Below are 17,635 nucleotides of genomic sequence, written 5' to 3' on the forward strand. Positions count from 1 at the left end.
CAGCTCCCCACTCATGACCCCGTAGAACCATACCAGGAACTAAATAAACCCTACTTACTAGCAATTAAAGTGATTTAATTTAAAACACAATGACAGATGCATAATGGGTTAATTACAAAATAAGTAATTAGCAAATAGGATGGAAAAGGTTAAAAGGTTGCGGACTTTTGTTGTTTGCTTGGGAGAGATAGCAAATTTATCAGTGATTAAACTTTTTCTTTTCATTTCTGGGCCTGATTCTATTATTGTTAGCTGTAAATGAGGCAGGAAACAAGGAGAGGTTTAAAAAAATAAGAAGAAATCACTGCTTTATTGGACATACTGAAAGGCCATTATTAACACTGAGGCTATGTGATTTGTTTCCAGTCTGCACCCAAAAGTGGGTTTGCATCTGTAATGTTTCTGCTTAATGTTAGGATATACGCCTCTTCTGAGAAGTAGTCGTCCTCTCCGCTCTCCGCACTGGGGCCCCAATGAGGTCAGGAGAAAGGGTATTAGGAGTGGTGGAGGTTAGAACACACCTCTTGGGAAACTGCCTGCCTTAAAGAGTAAATGAGTGAATTACTTAGTTGGGAATATGCCATAATGTGTTTGTTCTCAAAAAAAAAAAGAGGATAAAAAGGAATAGGACGTTGAATAGGGTAACTTCTGAGCTGTGAAAATCCTCAGCTGAAATCCAGTTAACTTCATGCAGTGCTGGTCATATAGGTAGAGCCCTTACAGAGGGTGCAAGCGATTTTCTGTTAAAATAAGCAAAATAAGAGCTTCTACTTCATTTTCACAAGTATTATTCCTTCTCTCCATGACTCCTGTCTGCCCAAAACCATAAGCAAATGGGCGTTTAGATAGTTTTAATACCGTCATATTTTATGACCACCAGCTTATTGCCAGGTAACTTGAAACTCTTTATTTATTTATAATAATTATAAATATATTTATGTATCTATAAAACATGTGTTTTGTATTTTGAAATTTCAGAGGGGATGTTTGCAGACAGCTTTCTCCAACTTGAGCCTAATTGTTACTGAAGTCATTGAACTTTTTCTTTTGAAAAATAAGCTTTTGGGTAAACCTCAGAAATAGCAATATGGGCTTCTCCATTTCAAAATATCAATTAAAACCAGGAAGGAATTCTCATTTTTAAATACAGCTGCCCTCTAACCAAATTACATGTCCACCAGTAACCATTGGCATAGTTTAACCAAATTTCCCATAACAGTCACATTCTTCCATCATCCCTTGCTGTCTTTTGAGCATGGTTATCATGTGCTCACTTTCCTGTCACTTCGCCAAGCCATAGTTAACTCTCAACTGATATATGTCAGTCCAGCCCCTTAATCATTTAACTTTACTTGTCTCTCCCTCCTTTTCTATTATTCATACTTTTTTGTGTCTCTGGTGTGCCTTCATCGTGCCTGCAGGGATGTTATCTGCCTTACTGCTTGACATAAGGCCTGAACCTACACATCCAGAAATGCGCTGTCCCCTTCTGGTGTGTATCACACTGTCAACATCTGTCTGATGCCCGTGTCCCTTGAGCTGCTTCTGCAGTGCCAGGCAACTGCTCCAGGAGCACCAGTTCAACTTGTAGAAAGGATCTGCACAGATTTTTAGCTAGTCTTTGTCCCCCTACCATAGGTTTTGCTGGCTGGGGATATAGATTTCAGAAAGCAGCGAACTTCTTGTTCTGGTCCGTTACCTTAATTTTGTTGAAAATAAGCTTCTTCAAAGTTTTCCCCCAATTATAATTGAATTTAAGCCACACATTTCAGGTCCGGAATCTGTGTTGAACATCTCAGAATTCAGTGGTTTTCCAATTTGGCTATCAGTTTTTAGGACAAATAGATTCAGGTTTGGAAACTCATCAAGTCACACAACATGCAAAACCCATGAGGCTAAACCCATAGCTGTAACAGCATCTTCCAAGGGTTTCTTTTCCAAGGGTTTCTGCAAAGTTCTATATATTTGCACACTGCAACTCCAGGCCTGCAATACAGACGATTTTTCAGTATTTAGAATTTATTTTTAAACTAAGTGGTGACTCTCTGAAGCTCTGGTTAAGAAAAGCAGAAAGCCTACATCTGCATTAATTCTGCTGTTCATATCCGAACCCCTGAAAATAGCTCAAACAAATGCCAGTACCAATCTTTAGGGTAATACTTACCCCTATTCAGAGTGACATTTGTAGCTTAGAACATACTCATTTCTGCTTCGCTGGGCTTTTAGGCACAGCGCATGTAAGATGCATTGACAAAATTCATTTTTGTCAACAAGATTCGTCCAGGTACCTCCCCTCCTGACATTTAGAAAACATTCTTTTTCTTAATCCGTTTCATCACGAGGGTGGAAAATCACCAGTTTCAATAAAAGTCTGAAATTTAGTATCTTTGGGATTATCTGATGTTAGTCAGTTTTAGAGATTTACTGAGTAATTCAAGACAGCCTTCATCTAATACACTTTCGCAGTAAGTAATAAGAGAAATTAGCATCGAAGATAAACCTTCCCTTGTTGAAATTTCAGGGAGAGCTAATGTTTCCTGAGTTGACAGAACAAAACAGACAAACAAGAAAAATTTTACGTCAAAGCTGTTGTCTAAATGAAACTCCCATAGGCTGGAGAACAAACACATAAGCCTTGAAGTGTCTCAAAGGCTCTTCAAAAAGCACAGGAATAATCACTTAAATACGAGGTCTTTTATATTATCCCTTTTGCTTTTCTATCATACTTGGCCCCCAGGATCCTTGCTCAACTGGATATTTATGCAAGTAGGTAGGGGTCTTTCTGAATTAACGCCTAAATCTCTAATGATATAAACATCTCTTAATGCACAGTTGCAGAACAGCTACTCTTTGGCCAATCTGGCTAGCTTGCACTGTAATGCTCCAAGTTAAGAAAGTCCCCTACAGGGAATAAAACGCTGGTTATCAGAATAGTGGCTAAACAGGGCTGCTTCCAGTTCTGTGCTCCTCTCATGCCCTCCTGTGTACACATGTAGTAGGCCAAAGCAAAGTGCTAGAGAGCTGACATTTCTGCAAGGGGATGAACCAAAGCAAAGAGAAGGCTACGGTCCACTATGCTGATGGAGTTTTAAGCCAAATATAAGCAGATTTCTTAGAACCTTTACATATTAGGGCCAGTCAACAGTTCCACACCATGATAATAAGTGATTTGAGGTACTCTGTAAGTGAGATAACATTATTCATTTCTGTAAGTACGGAGTGAGAGAAGCATTATTTATTCAGTTTTCTGCTTGATGCCCAGGTGGTTTAAAGGTAATGTTACAGTCTTCCCGTGTGTACTTTAAATGATACCTAGGGGACTGCCTTTCTAGCGTGTTCAGGCTACTGGGAAACAGACAGAAATACTAAAACTCTTTTCTTTTTGGTTATGATGAAATCAATTACTATATTTTCCATTAGCTTTTAAAAGGATACATTTACCCAAATACACTAAGATATTAAGTTCTGATGAAATCATGAAAACAACTTTCATCTTGTTTTATCTTGCAATATTACATTTTGCGGTGCTGTCTATTTTCTGTACCTACTACATTCAACACAGCAGCTTTATCTTTCAGCCTGTCCTGCCAACTGTATGCCAGAACCAAAGTCTCACCAGTGTGGGACTACAGGAGGAATTACTTTGTCCACCTAAATTAACATTGTTCATCCCGCAGTTCTGCTTATTGAAACACTAGTGCGTTCAAAAAACCTGTAAAGCAGTGAGGCTACTTTTATCATTTATCAGACTTATTGTCTGCATATAATAATTTTCTAGCTTTCATGCTGTAAAATAGCTGCTGATGCCTGCACAGAGCTGAGCACATGTCATATTATGGTCTGATCCTGACTGATGCAGAGCATCCATAATCTTGACTTGTTAGTGCTTAGCAATTTTTAGAGTATTTAAGAAGTAAGTTAAAATAGGAAATTCTGAGCCTGAAAGGTAAAGCCAGTACCCTGTTCTAAAGAGCACTCGTCTCTGCGTGAGGAGAAAAGCACAGGATTACACAGAACTACTGGACATCGATATTAGAAAGCTCAGTAGCTCTTTGCTGTTCGTTCAAGTGTTTCAGGATAGACTGCAAATGTTTATACAGATAGTGCACTGTGGGTTTGATTTTATGCTTTATTGCATGTTTTTATGTCCTCATGAGTTGAACTAGACTAGCAATAAAAAGCATGAGTCAAAGTCCACTTCTGAGCTTGTGCCTACAAGCCAGTTCTGATGGGAGTTTTTCATTAAACCTATCTAGAAAACTAGAGAGTTTTCTATTTCTCATGCGATGCACAGTTGTTTAGTATGTTTTATAAGGGAGAGAACACTGCTCGCTCATTATATATGTATCATGCACCATAAGCCATAGCCTAGTACATTTTTCACTGAATATGTATTAGTACAAAATCCTCTGTATAACTCTGCTCTAAAATACTGATTTTACTTTGCTGTTAAATATTGAAATATTAAATATTGAAACAAATGTAAAAGTTCAGTTAGGCATCAATACAGCCTATGGGCTACCTTGTCATTTTTCCTGGTGTGGAGTTGCTTCTTTGGATTTTTCACTAAAGATGAAGTTAAAAGTGAGCAACTTTCACGGAGGGATTTTCCAGAACAAAATGTTCTGGTGACACATCCCATAATTCATCACCCCCAAGGCGAGAGAGCCCCCAAGAAAAACAAAAGTGCCATAACCTGTGCCAGGGCAGAGCACGAGGGGCCGGCATCCTGGGGCGCTCGGTCTGACTGTGCTGGAGCTTTCCCCTGCGCCCCATTACAAAACCTATGTGCTCTGCCATCCCGCTCTGCACCCTTGCTTGCTCCCTGCTGCATCCCAGGACCGGGCCCTCTCGGCACAAAGCTCCTCTCCCTGGAGGCAGCCCAGCTCCCGGCGAGCCAGAAGCGGTGAGCGTTGTGTAAGGGTGTTGTATAAGGGTGCGGGGATGAGCCAGAGATAGCAGGTGTTGCAGGTAGGGTTACAGGAGGGACTTGTGCGGATGAGCCAGCTCACCCCGTGACCCTGCCTCTGGCTTTTAAAAGGGGCTGTCCATGGACAGTCGGTGAAGGGCAAGGAGCCAGGTGCCTTGTCAGTGCTTCTGAAAGGTGCAAAATCCCTTTTCCCACCCACTCCTGCCTTGAGAAAAGACAGGAGGCAGCAGTGCTAGCCCCCTGTGCTGCCTGGGGCAGCTGCTGCCGAGTGGGAAGGCACGCCGGGAAGCATGTGGTTCATGATGCGGACAGAGACTGGGATTCAGACCACAAAATTACCATGCCCCTGCCTAGGGGAGACTGGCAGCCGCCATCTAAACCTGAAACAACAGAGTAATATCAAAAGCACCTTCATCCCCAGAGCAGCACGACCCTTTCATATACCCACTGGTTAATCCAATGCATTTGGGTGAAGGAGGAGGCACTTGGTGAGAGTGGGAGAATGCTTAATCACATTGATTAATGTTAATTGGTTAATCACCTTTCATTATGGGAAAAAAAAGTAAGTGCAGTAATTGGCAACGTGGCTTGACGGTGTTTCTAGATTGGAGACCAAAGCCTGAGAATTAATTCCAGATATCACCTTTTCAGGCCAGAGGAGATGAAGATCCCAAAGATGTCTTTTTTTTTTTATTCGGGGCAAAATAGGAATATTCTTTTCCTGGTGCAGGGCTGTCGATCTGAAATACAAATCAGTATCAGAATGGAATGAGCATTTTGCAACTTTTATTTGAGGTATCCAGTATGAATGTGAGGATTACCTTGTTAAAAAAAAAAAAAAAGAAAAAGTAGGGTTGAACTTGAGTGATGGAGAAAGAGCACACTGCCTGGTCTGCTGCCTTGGCTCTCTGGCCGTGAGATCATGCGGGATGTGAGATAGCAACCTCTGACGTTCATGCTGCACGCTCAGGGCTGGTGACTCAGAGCCACGAGACCTCGGCTAGCTCTTTGTGGGCAAATGAGCGCTCGACACACAAAAGCTAATCTAATGAAACCTGCTCCCTGTGATGTTAGCAAAGCTTAAACATAAAAATCGTGTCGCTTTTGGCAAGGAAGAAACTTACTCTGCAATGTCCATGAAGACTCCCAGACATTACTGGCCTGATGTGGTGGAGCCTCGCCTGTGACTCATCTGCATCCTTCTCATTTCTGCCTGTTCACATACTTTTTAGTTGTAGACTCTAAAAAAGAGTCTGATTTCCTCCAGCATCTTCCGCATCCATGCCTTGAAAAGGAACTTGCTATAATTAATGTAGATACCACTTATTTTTCTTGCTCATGTAAAGTAGCAGCCGTGCTGGGCCTTCAGAAGACAATCAAGGTTTGGGGTGCCAGAATGGTTAAATAGCTCTGTACTTTCACAATGTTTCCATCCATGTGGCATATTCCTTAGAAGGAAAAATAGAAAATTACTTCTCGCATATAAAGTGCAGGATAAAAGCGTTCTTTTGAAAACATTTCCAATACATTTGGAAAGATTATTAAAATCACCATCAGGTACAAAGCAGGTATTACAAATGGGCTCAATTACTGTCTTTCTTTTGACAGCTGTGAAGTTGACCTAGTAGAGATGCTAGATGGGCGAGATGCTGCACATCCACACAGCAACACCAAGACCTGCTCCGATAAGCTTATTTTCTAGACAGATAAGAGGAGAAAAAGAGGATGCACAGTCTCCATTTTAAACTGTGGGACACATGAAGACTGTGCCAAAGCTAGATAAGTTAGTATAATGCTTTAAACAAAAGACTATCTTTTCCTACAGTCATTTCATAATTAGTTTTTTTACACAAGTGACAGCTGCCTTCATGCCAAGTCCTGGTCTCATCAGGGAAAATGGCAAAGCTCCCAGGATAGCTAGAATTTTTCTCTTTATACAGAATTCATTCAAGAACTTTGTTATTTCTCCTTTTTTTCCCCTCCTTTGTAATAGATTGGCGCAAAACCAATAATTTTAGGATTAGTAACTAATGATTTACAGGAGGGGCAGAATTTTTATTTAAAACACTCAATTGTTTACTTCAAGAGCACTTGTGTGTCACTGAGTCACCAAACCACAATTAAATTCTGGGAAACGGCTTATTGTTGAGGTTTATGGGGTCCCATGACATGGTGGGATGGGTCAGAGTCTGATTTTAATTGGAGGCCTGATCTAAATTTGTATCCTCTTTAATCTTTCGATTGACAGACTGTGAAGGATTTTGAAGTTCCACAAGATGTCAGTAGCAAAAGAAAGATCTTGTATCGTCGCCTCTGGTTGTGTTGCTTGTACATGGCAAATATCAAGCGGAGTATTTGCTTTTCCCTGAAGAGTTTAAGGAGATACTGTCTTTTCTGAGAAGAGCCCAGACGCAGTCTCAGGTGGTTTGCTTGGAAGAAGAGACAAGGAGATAAAAATACATTGTAACATGTATGCTGGAGGATATTTTACCAGTTCCTGCTGTAAAACTTTGAGTAGGTTTTACTTTGCACTTGCTTTACAAATACAGTAAACATAGTGGGGGTTCTTTTCCCCTTTTTTCTTGGTTTTTTTTTTTTTGGCGGGTGGTGGTGGTGTTTTGTTTTGTTTTTTTGAATCGTGAAGCAATTCTGAATCTTGGAGTAGCAATTTATTTCGTTTAAAGATTTACCAGATATGCCTGGTTAATGTAATGAGGCATGAAGTGATGAAAAAGATAGGGGATACATTACGGAGAAGATAATAGAGCTTTTAATTCGGAAGGTCGAGATTTGCATGGAAGGAACACACACACACACACACACACACGCGCGCGCGCGCGCGCGCACGGTGCTACAGCGCAGCCGCGCGCACGGTGCGCAGCGCGGGGAGCCCGCCGCGCCCCACGCGTGGGGCCGAGCCGCCCGCGGTGCGTTGGGCGCTCCCGCTCCCCCCCGGGCTGCTCCCGCGCCGCCGCCAGGGGGCGCCGCCAGACTGCGCCGCTCCGCGCCGCCCCGCACCGCGGCGGGGCTGGCCCGGGGGTGTTGGTGAGAGAAGCCGGGCAGCGGGGGCAGCTCCGCGCCCGCCGGCCGTGTTGGGAGTGCGAAGGGGCCGCGGCTCTTCCCTGCGCCTCCTGGGCGCGGGGGAGGGCGCTGGCTCCCACCCCGTCTCGAGTAGCGGGACGCGGAGTGGCGCCTGGGGCGAGGGGCCGGGGCGGTGCGGGGCCCGCAAAGCGCGGCGGGGGCGTCCCGCCGCCATCTTGTGGGGCCTTTGAAGGGTGACTGCAAAGCCTCGGGTGTCTGAGCTCCCGGCAGGGTGTTCAGCCCTCGCCGGTGTAAGCGCTGGGGGGGTCGATGAGCTTAGGTGAAACTGCGAGGCAGCGTCCCAGATACATTAATTAGACGGTACATGCGATTGCTGCAGTTCACCTGCGTTCTCATTCTAGTGTTGTAGTCTGTGCCTACGTAGAGCAGATGCGTGCGATGTCCTTTCAGCCTGCTGGTGGTGGAGGATATTCATTTCAAGCGCAAGAAGGGAAACGCTCCCTGTGTGAGGAGACAGTGGCTGAGAGGCAATACAGACAGGGCTGTGGCGCTGAACGGATGGAGAGAAATAAAAAACCAGAAGCTCGTTAACAAAGTAAAGACCAAAGGACAGTTTCTTAACATAAAATGTCGATCAAGACAATCTAAGAGAGGTTCTGCTTCCCCTGTAAAATGTCACTTGCATGCTAACATTAAAAGATACGTGTTGCCTGATGATCGAGAGAGCGTGACGCTGATCCTGGGCTAGTTTTCCGCTGGCATTAGTGGGGTCAGTTGGAGGCCCGGGATTTCTTATTTAAAAATTCTAATGAGATCTTGTCTCTATTCTAGTGTAATGCCTTTAGGATTGTCTCTGCTCGAATTGGATTGTTGGCGCTTAAACTAGGGAGCGAGCCGGGATCATCCAGCTGGGCACCGTGTTTTGGGCTGGGATGGCTGAACGAGGGCAGGCTGCCCATGATACCTCTGTTTGAAAAACATTAATGGCCAGTATAAATACATATACTGCTGAAGGAAGATTCCGTGACCGGTATCAGTGATTTTCTCTCCTGACACATAATTAGCTTGCAGGGCTTCAGTCTTTGCTACCAGACAGAAAAGGAGTATAGTTAATATGTCAGTGTGTATGTATGGACGTATGAATGGGGGAGGCAATCTAAATATTAAAACCATTACTTTAGGATGCCAGATCCAGTTCCTCACAGCTGCAGTTATCTCCTTAATAAAACAGAAGATGCCATTGTTCAAAACTTAATAAGTACGTATAAATTAGTTTTCTACCACATGAATAAAATTACTATTTACATCTCCAAACTTTGTAAAAGTTGATAGGCTTCTGAGTTTCAAATGATTGAAGATGAAGAAGAATCAGTGTAACTGTAGACAGAGAAGTTCCGATTCCTTCGAATCCTCTGTTCTTACTGAAGCTGAGCGTAGTGGGCATTTATCATTAGAAACTGTAAAGTAAAAAACAATTAGCTCCTAAAGTTACATATTAGACCTAAAGGAACTTCTGCAAAAAATTAAGGGAAAGTGTTCCATGAACTTCGCAGAGCATTTTTTTTCTGCATCAGTAGCCGCCAGCTTTTTCACCTTGCTTCCAAATCCCTGTTACCCACAGCTCCTCCAGTCCACCAGGTTTTGGACCTGTCTTGTATTCATTGCCCCATGCAGTTCAGCAAGCTGCATTGAATTTAATGTGTTAAGCCATCAAACATGGACCGTGGTATTCAAGATCCAAAATGTTCCATCCTGTTTAAATGTTAATGGTATTCTGCAGATTTGCATTTATGGACGTATTACATGGGATTTTTTTCCTTTTTTTGCCAGGTGACTTTGGTGACGGAAGAAGAACGAGAATGATTACATATCCATAACTCCCAGCAGTATGTCAGGTAATCATGTTTTGTAAGAGCATCTATGCAATATTTCTTGCTTTGCTGGAGTGATTATTATTAAATATTTACTGCAAAATACTGCTTTAACAAGTTCTGAATGCACTGGTGCTGGGAATTGAAATCTTTCCTCTACCCAGAGAATAGAGATGTGGGGCACATAGTAATCTTCCCCAACATTTTTGTGCTGAAACTCTCATCCTGCTTGCTTTTCCTTCAGAAACAAAGTTGTATTTTGTTCTAAACGTACATTCCAACTTCAACATTTCTGCTGAAACTGCTGGTACAGTGATGGTTTCTGCTGAGTATGTTGGCCTAAGTTGTTTTGTAACATGGACATATCCCCTGTGGTTCAAAGTGAGTGAGACAGTCAAATTCATTTTACATAGATTACCAAGTACTCTTCAGATAATAATTGACTAGGTCTGCAGGTGGGCTGAAGATCCAGAGTTGAAATGACCATTAACCATTTTAAGTCCCCTTAACCGTCTTATCCCTGCCAGTTGCAAAGCATTTGAAAGCTATACATAAATCAGCTGTGTTGAAAAAACCCATATCTTCTAATCCCAGAACAGGGTGTCTAAAAAGATTATGTGGAGATCATATAGAAAGCCAGAGAATTTCAGACTTCCAGAATTTGTTTTAGTATTCATCAAATAGCGGAACATTTTCTTTTCTTATGCAGATGCTGTTTGTCAATGCGTATTTCAAGAGCCAGATGCCATAAACAGGACCTTTTAAAAGCCTGTTTGTAAAATGCAGCATGTGCTACGTGGGGAAAGTCGTAACAAACAAGACTGAATTCCTGGTGTTATGCTCAAGGGACAGTTTATTTTTACCGACTGGGCAGATCAGATATCCTTTCCTTTCCCCTAGAAGACTCCCATCCTTTTGTATTGGCCAGCGAGGGGTAACAGCTGCATTCACCAACCAAGCTGGTCTTTTAAGTTTAGGGTCCTACGTATGAGGTAGAGAGTAAAATTCATTGGCAAAACCAGAGTATTATTTAAATCCATGCTTTCATAGTAAAATGTATTATTTGATAATATGCAAAGATGTGTCATTTGACTTCTGTTTTTATGGTTTCATTGCTGTCATTGAATCGGAGGTGAGGCACAGATGAATGTAAGATGGAGGCAGAGGGCTCTTTGTGGAATGAAGTGGGATACCTGACCCTTGGTTGATGTGTCAGGCTCTGGATTAGCATCACCACCACAAGGATCGGGAAGGAGTTAGTGTCCTTAGGCTACATTGGCAGGGCCCACTAGAATGTTTTTGCATTCTTCTGCAGGCATTCTAGGCATGATAATTTCATTTAGCAATTACTTGTTTTGGAAGAATTTGTGTAACTCGGTCTCTCCAGCTCTCTGTTGTGCTCTCTTCTGTCTTGTGTTAAACTGGGTTTTTTTGACCTTTTACTACAGGGCTTGATTTTGCTGTGGTTTTGGAGGGAGCAATTAGTAGCTTGTGCTATGTGATGGCAAGAGATGGGGAAGGAAATGCAGTGTACCCACTTTATCCTCACCTTATCTGTTCGGGGTGTAGCTTCCTACAGAGGGGGATTTTCTGGAGAACTCCCACTTGCACTCCTCCCTGGACTTCCCCCGGCCAGGGCAGCTCTGTTAAGCTCAGTGAAACACAAAGCCTAATTGGAAGGACCTGCATTTTCTGCATTTCTTTTGAAAGAAGTGGGCAGAACAAATATGTGCAAAGAAAATAATCATCAGGCAAAAAAAAAGGTTCATTGCAGAAGATGACTGTTGGTACAGCTGTAGATGTCCAGCACTTTTCATTATGAGCAGTTTATGTTTTCTGTTTCTCATTATAGGAATGAAATTCCCTACATGAGTGTGAATGTGAAAAGAAGCATGGATGAAATAAAAATCTTTCAAACTCTATAAAAACTGCATAAATACCACCATCCAGAGCCAGACAGGACTCCTTTCCTAATGAATGAAAATGAAAGCTTAGGTTCTGTTACTGAGTCACTGGAAAGCAAGAGCAGAATCTAATCCAAAATGAAACCAGTTGCCTAAAATAATAGGCTGTATTATTCTGATTTTTTGATAGTTTCTCTGCCCATATGTTGCATTTTTACTGCAGTAAGAATTTTCCCCTTGTAGGCACTGCCCAAAAGTCTCTAGTTTCTAGTGCAAGCAAGAGAAGTTTTTCTGACAGAAGATTGTAGAATTTGGTCTCTGGTAGTAAAGCTAGGCTTTCCTACATTTTGCAATTGCCATAGGAAAAATATTTTTAATATTTTGACGTCTCATCTTTAAAAACATGTACTGGTGTGATTATTTTATGGCACACGTCTGTAATTTTATGTGCTTATAGCTTTTAATAAAGAGAGAGTTCAAGTTTTTCAAAAATATTTTAGGAACTTCAAAGTTATGGGTAACATTTTTCACAATTTTAATTTCAGTTATGGGTAACATTTTTTCAGAAGTGTAGAAGCCCTTACTTAAAAGTGAATAAAATGAAAAATAAAAAGCAAAGTGAATGCACCAGGTACAGTTTTTGCATGCAAAAAGATAAACTGAGTGGCAGATGTTGAGTTAATGAAGTCCAAACTACTCTTCTGTTTTCTTAGAATGCAGTCAAAATAGAGTTCACAGAGCAATACAGGTGGAGTTAATGAACACCTAATATTGGGTACTTGATGACGTTAGAAGCTGACAAGTGAAAAGCTGGACCTACAGGTTTTGTAAACACTGTGTTTGTCAGTATACTTTTGCAACTCTGCCAGTTCTAAGTGTCAAAACTTGCCTAACCACTTTTATGTACACATAACTCAGATGATGACCAAACATTGAGGTAAAGGGATGCTTCTGGAGAGGGAGAGATGGACATAATACGTCTTGCAGTTGAGTATTAAGTCTGAGACAGACGCGTTCTGTTCTTACAAACTGAAGCTTGGTACATCCCTAAAATAAATAGTTTTCAGATGAGTGATCACGCACATGAGTGTACCAAAGCAACTTTGAAAGTTAGCTTTCCTGTTTCGAAACCTGATTTTTTAAAATGTTCGCTATCTGTTATGATAAATGCTGCAGCAGATCTGATGCTTTTCAAGAACAACATCAAAAATGCATTTAAGCAATGTAAGTAAAGTATGTTTGGGTTTGTTTTTTTTTTAAGTAGAAGTAAGTGGAAAATGACTGATTGGATGCTCCCCCCATAGTTCATCAGCAGCTTTACAGTTGGCACCAGCAATTACTGTCCACGGAGTAATACCTGGAAAAAAAATTATAAGCGACTTAAAAATTAGTACTATCTTAGCAATAACTACAAGTCTTTCTGCCATATATTTGCACAATAGAATAAGGAAATTAAAAAGTTGGAAAATATTATTTTCGCATTGAGAAGATAGTACTTTCAAATAAATAAGTGTGTAACATAGTTCATTAAAAAATTCATGCTGTTTAAATACTGTAGTGAAGCTTCTGGCTTTAGCATCACTACTCACTGGCAATAATCATTATTTACTGGGAGTAATCTATCACTGAAGGCTTCCTTCTATATATTTTCTCCCAAAATGCAGGACAAGCCCTGAGACAGATCTTTGTCTTACTTCGTTTACTGGAGTGAGAACTGAAGAAGGAATTCAAGAATGGGTTCTAAAAACCAGAAAACAGTATTGGTAGCATACAGTAAATCTCATTAATTTCACCTTCATGGCAGATGAAGATTGAACGTAAAGAACGTAATAGCAGTGTCAATAAAGTTTGCAGCAGCTCTTTCAGTGACTTCAGTAAGGCCAGGATTTTACTCTCCTTCTGGAGTTTCATAATGGACTCAGACATTGTGCTTCTACTCTCAAATATTCACACTGTTCTATTTGGTAATGACCGTAAAGTTAGATCAAGATAGGAATTACAATAAAATTAAATGCTTACATTAGGGAATATAATTTAAATGTCATAAATGCATATTTTCAGTAAGTAGAATTTGATATGCAGCATTCTTGTAACAGGTCACTCATTTGGAGAAGAAAATTAATCAGCTTTTGTACAACAAATCCATTTGAAAACCAGTGTCTCCGAGCATGTTGCATGTAGTTCCAAGAACTGGGAAAAGTAATAGGATAGGAAAGGTACCACCTTTTCTTCATGAGTCTTTTCACTGTAATGCTCATTACCCTGCAAACTTGCCATTAATTCAGATGGAGACTAGTTTATTGTGTAACATCGGTTGAGAAATTATTTCTCCTGAATTTCTCTAATGATTTTCCTAGGGTAATTTAGTTTGACATACATCACTGTCTGATGTCTGCCAGACCACGATAAAATCCCACTAACTCAAGTGTGTTATTTCTTTCAAGTAATGGACTTTTTTGAAGGACAGTAAATACTTTAATATAAGGTTTTGTTACTCCAGGATTCAGCAGCTTTGTAATGAGCTTTTGGGGATTTTCAAAAGGTTAACAAGATTTATATTGTGGGATGTTTTTGCATGAAGCTATGAATCACTCCATGATGGCTCTTATTACTTAGAAGCGTATTTTTGAATATGCAGTTAAAAATATCACACTTGGTAAGTTCTAGGTTACAGACATTCTGATGTAATTTTAACTTTTTTGTTTTAAACTTTAATGTTTTAAAAAGCTCTTTCAAGAAGTGCTATGTAAATACAAAAATTTCAGAAGTAAAGTAGTCTGTATAACATTTTGTAATGTTTCAATTTCTTATGCAATTCTTTAATAATGTGTTGGGGTTTTCTTTCCTGTCATAGGGGGAAAAAAGGCTCTCTAAAGAGTGTTTTTTTCTTGAGGAGAAACATGAAGATCTTATGGCTAGGTGTTTCTAAAGGTGTTTAAGTTTGGTATTTACAACTCATGGATACCTGCTATATTTTCCAGATAAGATGCACACATTTTTCAAAAAATTGAGATCTGGTTAGATTTCACAAAGAACAGAGAAATCAAACGTGTATTTTTTTAGCTTTGCAACATCTGCTAGTCATTTTCTTAAGTATGTTTCGTTACGTTAGTGCTGATATTTTTTTCCTTTTCTATTTTTTCAATAATCCATCAGTATACTTAGTCCCTTTCTATAGTAATTTTATTTAAACCAGAGGTGCTTTTTTTTGTTAAGTCATCCATCTGAAATTTATTTCTGATGGGAGCAGACTGTTGTGTTTCAAATATTGAATATCATTCTTAGACTGTGTAACACTGTGTGTCACTGCTGCCATCGGTTAGGAGGAAGTGAATAGTGTTGTCAATATAAAACATACTTGTTAATTTCGCAGGCAAAAGCCTTTTAAAATAGTTAATTAAAAAAACCAAAATGTCCTTGTGTTTTTTCTAAGTCTTCTCCACTAGCCAATAAAATAAACCACTTTCCTTTGCTGTGCTTGCCACAGGAGTTCCAGTCTACCATTTTATGGTCTTCATCAGCCTGACCACAGACTGCTGCTCAGTTCTTCTGATGACTGTATGTTAGAGCAATGAACTTACACTACTTGTCCTTGATATGCAGTCCTGTATGTAGAGAGGACTGTAGTTTTTTTTCTGCCAAATGTAAAGCTGTCAATGAACTATAGTATCCAATCAGGCATTTTCCAGTTATTTCCGTGTACAAAATACCTTTTACATTCCCTAAATGCATTTCTGATTATGTTCTTTAAAAGCATCAGATTCGCTACAACGTTTGTAATAAAAGAAGTCAAATGTTTAAGGAAATGTTTAAAGGTTGTAAAACGTGAAGGCCAGGCTTACACATCTGTTTTGTTATATAGGTGATCACCTGTCTGAAGACTACTTAGAGCTGTACCAAGCTTCAGTTTATTTCAAGTTTTAAAGAATTCTCTCCTCACATCCCAGTTTGTCTTTCTTTCTGAAGAAGTTGGGCAAACTTTATTTGTTTATTTGTTGTTTTTTGTCTTTCACAAACGATATATTTGTCAAGACTGCTCGTTTTAGTACCTCTGTTTTTACCTGGCCATTGCTCAAACCTTGGTCCTTGAACAGTACGTGTTACGTCAAGATACAGGTCTCTCTTTAAGCAATTCTAGAACTAAAATAGCTTGAACTGTTTCATCATCTGAAAAAACAAAGAGCTTCAATTATATGCACATATTCCTAGGATTTGCTGTTAGTAAACAGTGGCCAAATACACTGTCAATTCCTCAGTGGGGAGGGGTGGAAAGTCTAATGTGGGACTGAGGAAAGACCATATGAACTGATTTGAAAGCTCATGACAAAAGCAGTACTCAGAATCAGGATTTTACAAAACTGTGGAAGTGATTTGAGTGATTTCCCAAATGGTTTCACTGTAACTTACACGTTTTTAAAGATCTGTTTAATGGTATTTTGATCCATAATCTGGAAATGGTGTTTTGGCTTCTCACTTTTATTTTAGTAGGTTCCCAGGCATTAAAAGAGTTACCTAACACAATATGAAGAGAGTAAAAATCCATTAACATTCCCATATTCACACAAGCAGTAGTCTGCAAAATGAGTCCTGGAGAGGTGGGTCGCTGTCTGTTGGGCATCAAATTAATCTTGGTTTAAAACAAACATGAGGGAGGTGGTTCTGCACATTAAAGGGAGACAGATACTGGAACTCCTTGCCAAAGGGTGTTGGGAATGCAAGAAGTATACGCAAGAGGAGACTGGGCTGCACTGCAAAGAGAGATCCTTGGGTATTACTACAGTTTAGTAAGGCTGCAGGGGCATAGGCAATCCCGTGGGCTGACAAGTAGCTGGGGACTGGGAGACTGTTGGTGGGAACTCTCAAATATGCTTGCTTTGTTCTTACTCTTCCCTGGGTATCTGTTTATGGCTCCTGTTGGAGAACAGTAACCAGGCAAGCCCTGTGGTTTGAACAGAGCTGCGGTGCTCAGGTATACCTTGTTCTTAGAAAAACTCCCTCCCATGTGTTGTACAGAACTATGAGAGGCATTTAGCATCTATGTGACTCTATTGGTTAATGTCACCTTTCTAGTTCCATTGTCTATCCTGGTATCTTACTGCTTTTTCCCATATAGCTTTGGTCATTCGTTCCTTTCAGTAGTTTTATTTTATCTGTAGCTGTCACAAGATTCCATACTGGGGTACACAACTCCTGTTCATTTCTCTAAGGAGTGGGTTCAGATAGCTCTTTACATACCAAAACCCTGAACCATTTGCTTCTCTGTGCTCAGAACGTGCCTCTGGTTAACTTACCGATGAGCTGTCCTGTTCTTCTGGATATTCTTTTCCTCTAATTATTTTTTTCTTATGTTTATAAATTTGAGCATAATGTCAAGCCTGGTTTCTTGATGAGATAAGTACACGTCTAGTATTACTTTAATCGTTAATAGAAATTCAGTGTATTTTTAGAAAGCGATTACACTGGTTCACACTGAGGAGCTCATTAAGATATCTGTCAGCAAGAACAAGGATAAAGCTATTACACTGTATATCACAAGTTTCTTAATGTTACCTTTTCTTACACATTAAAAACTGTACAAAGTTTATTGTAATATCTGCACACTCTTCTTTCATGATGATGTAATCTTTGTCCGAAAGATTGTTTGAAAATATTGAAATTTAATTTATATTGAAAGCCATATTCTAAAGTGTAATATTTAAATGTTTTATAATATTTATATTTATAACATATTTATATAATATTTATAACATATTTATATAATATTTATAACAGTCCTGGATTAAATAATCCTGGCTCTGTTTACTTCCACAAGCATACACATACACACTTGTTTCTGAAATACTGGAAACCACCCAGTGGTTTCAGCAGACATCACTAGTTCCACTTGC

General features: G+C 40.1%; 1 protein-coding gene across 23 annotated transcripts in view; it reads left to right on the forward strand.

Annotated features, from left to right (window-relative positions):
• Nucleotides 1–17,635, forward strand: part of THRB (thyroid hormone receptor beta) — a 174,909-nt gene that overhangs the window by 113,651 nt on the left and 43,623 nt on the right. For 19 of the 23 annotated variants that reach the window (XM_087771277.1, XM_087771212.1, XM_087771222.1 and 16 more), the window contains one exon: nt 9,803–9,867. In XM_087771277.1, the coding sequence (XP_087627403.1) occupies nt 9,861–9,867 (7 nt within the window). In that variant the 5' untranslated portion in view covers nt 9,803–9,860. Of the gene's footprint in view, nt 1–4,891; nt 4,907–7,085; nt 7,445–8,803; nt 9,003–9,046; nt 9,231–9,802; nt 9,868–17,635 lie in introns of those variants that run through there. The other 4 variants (XM_087771267.1, XM_087771258.1, XM_087771316.1 and 1 more) reach the window with 4 other exon arrangements.

Source organism: Nipponia nippon, unplaced genomic scaffold, assembly GCF_047370975.1.
Source record: "Nipponia nippon isolate SJK-2023a ecotype South Korea unplaced genomic scaffold, ASM4737097v1 scaffold_1, whole genome shotgun sequence".
Lineage (NCBI taxonomy): Eukaryota > Metazoa > Chordata > Aves > Pelecaniformes > Threskiornithidae > Nipponia > Nipponia nippon.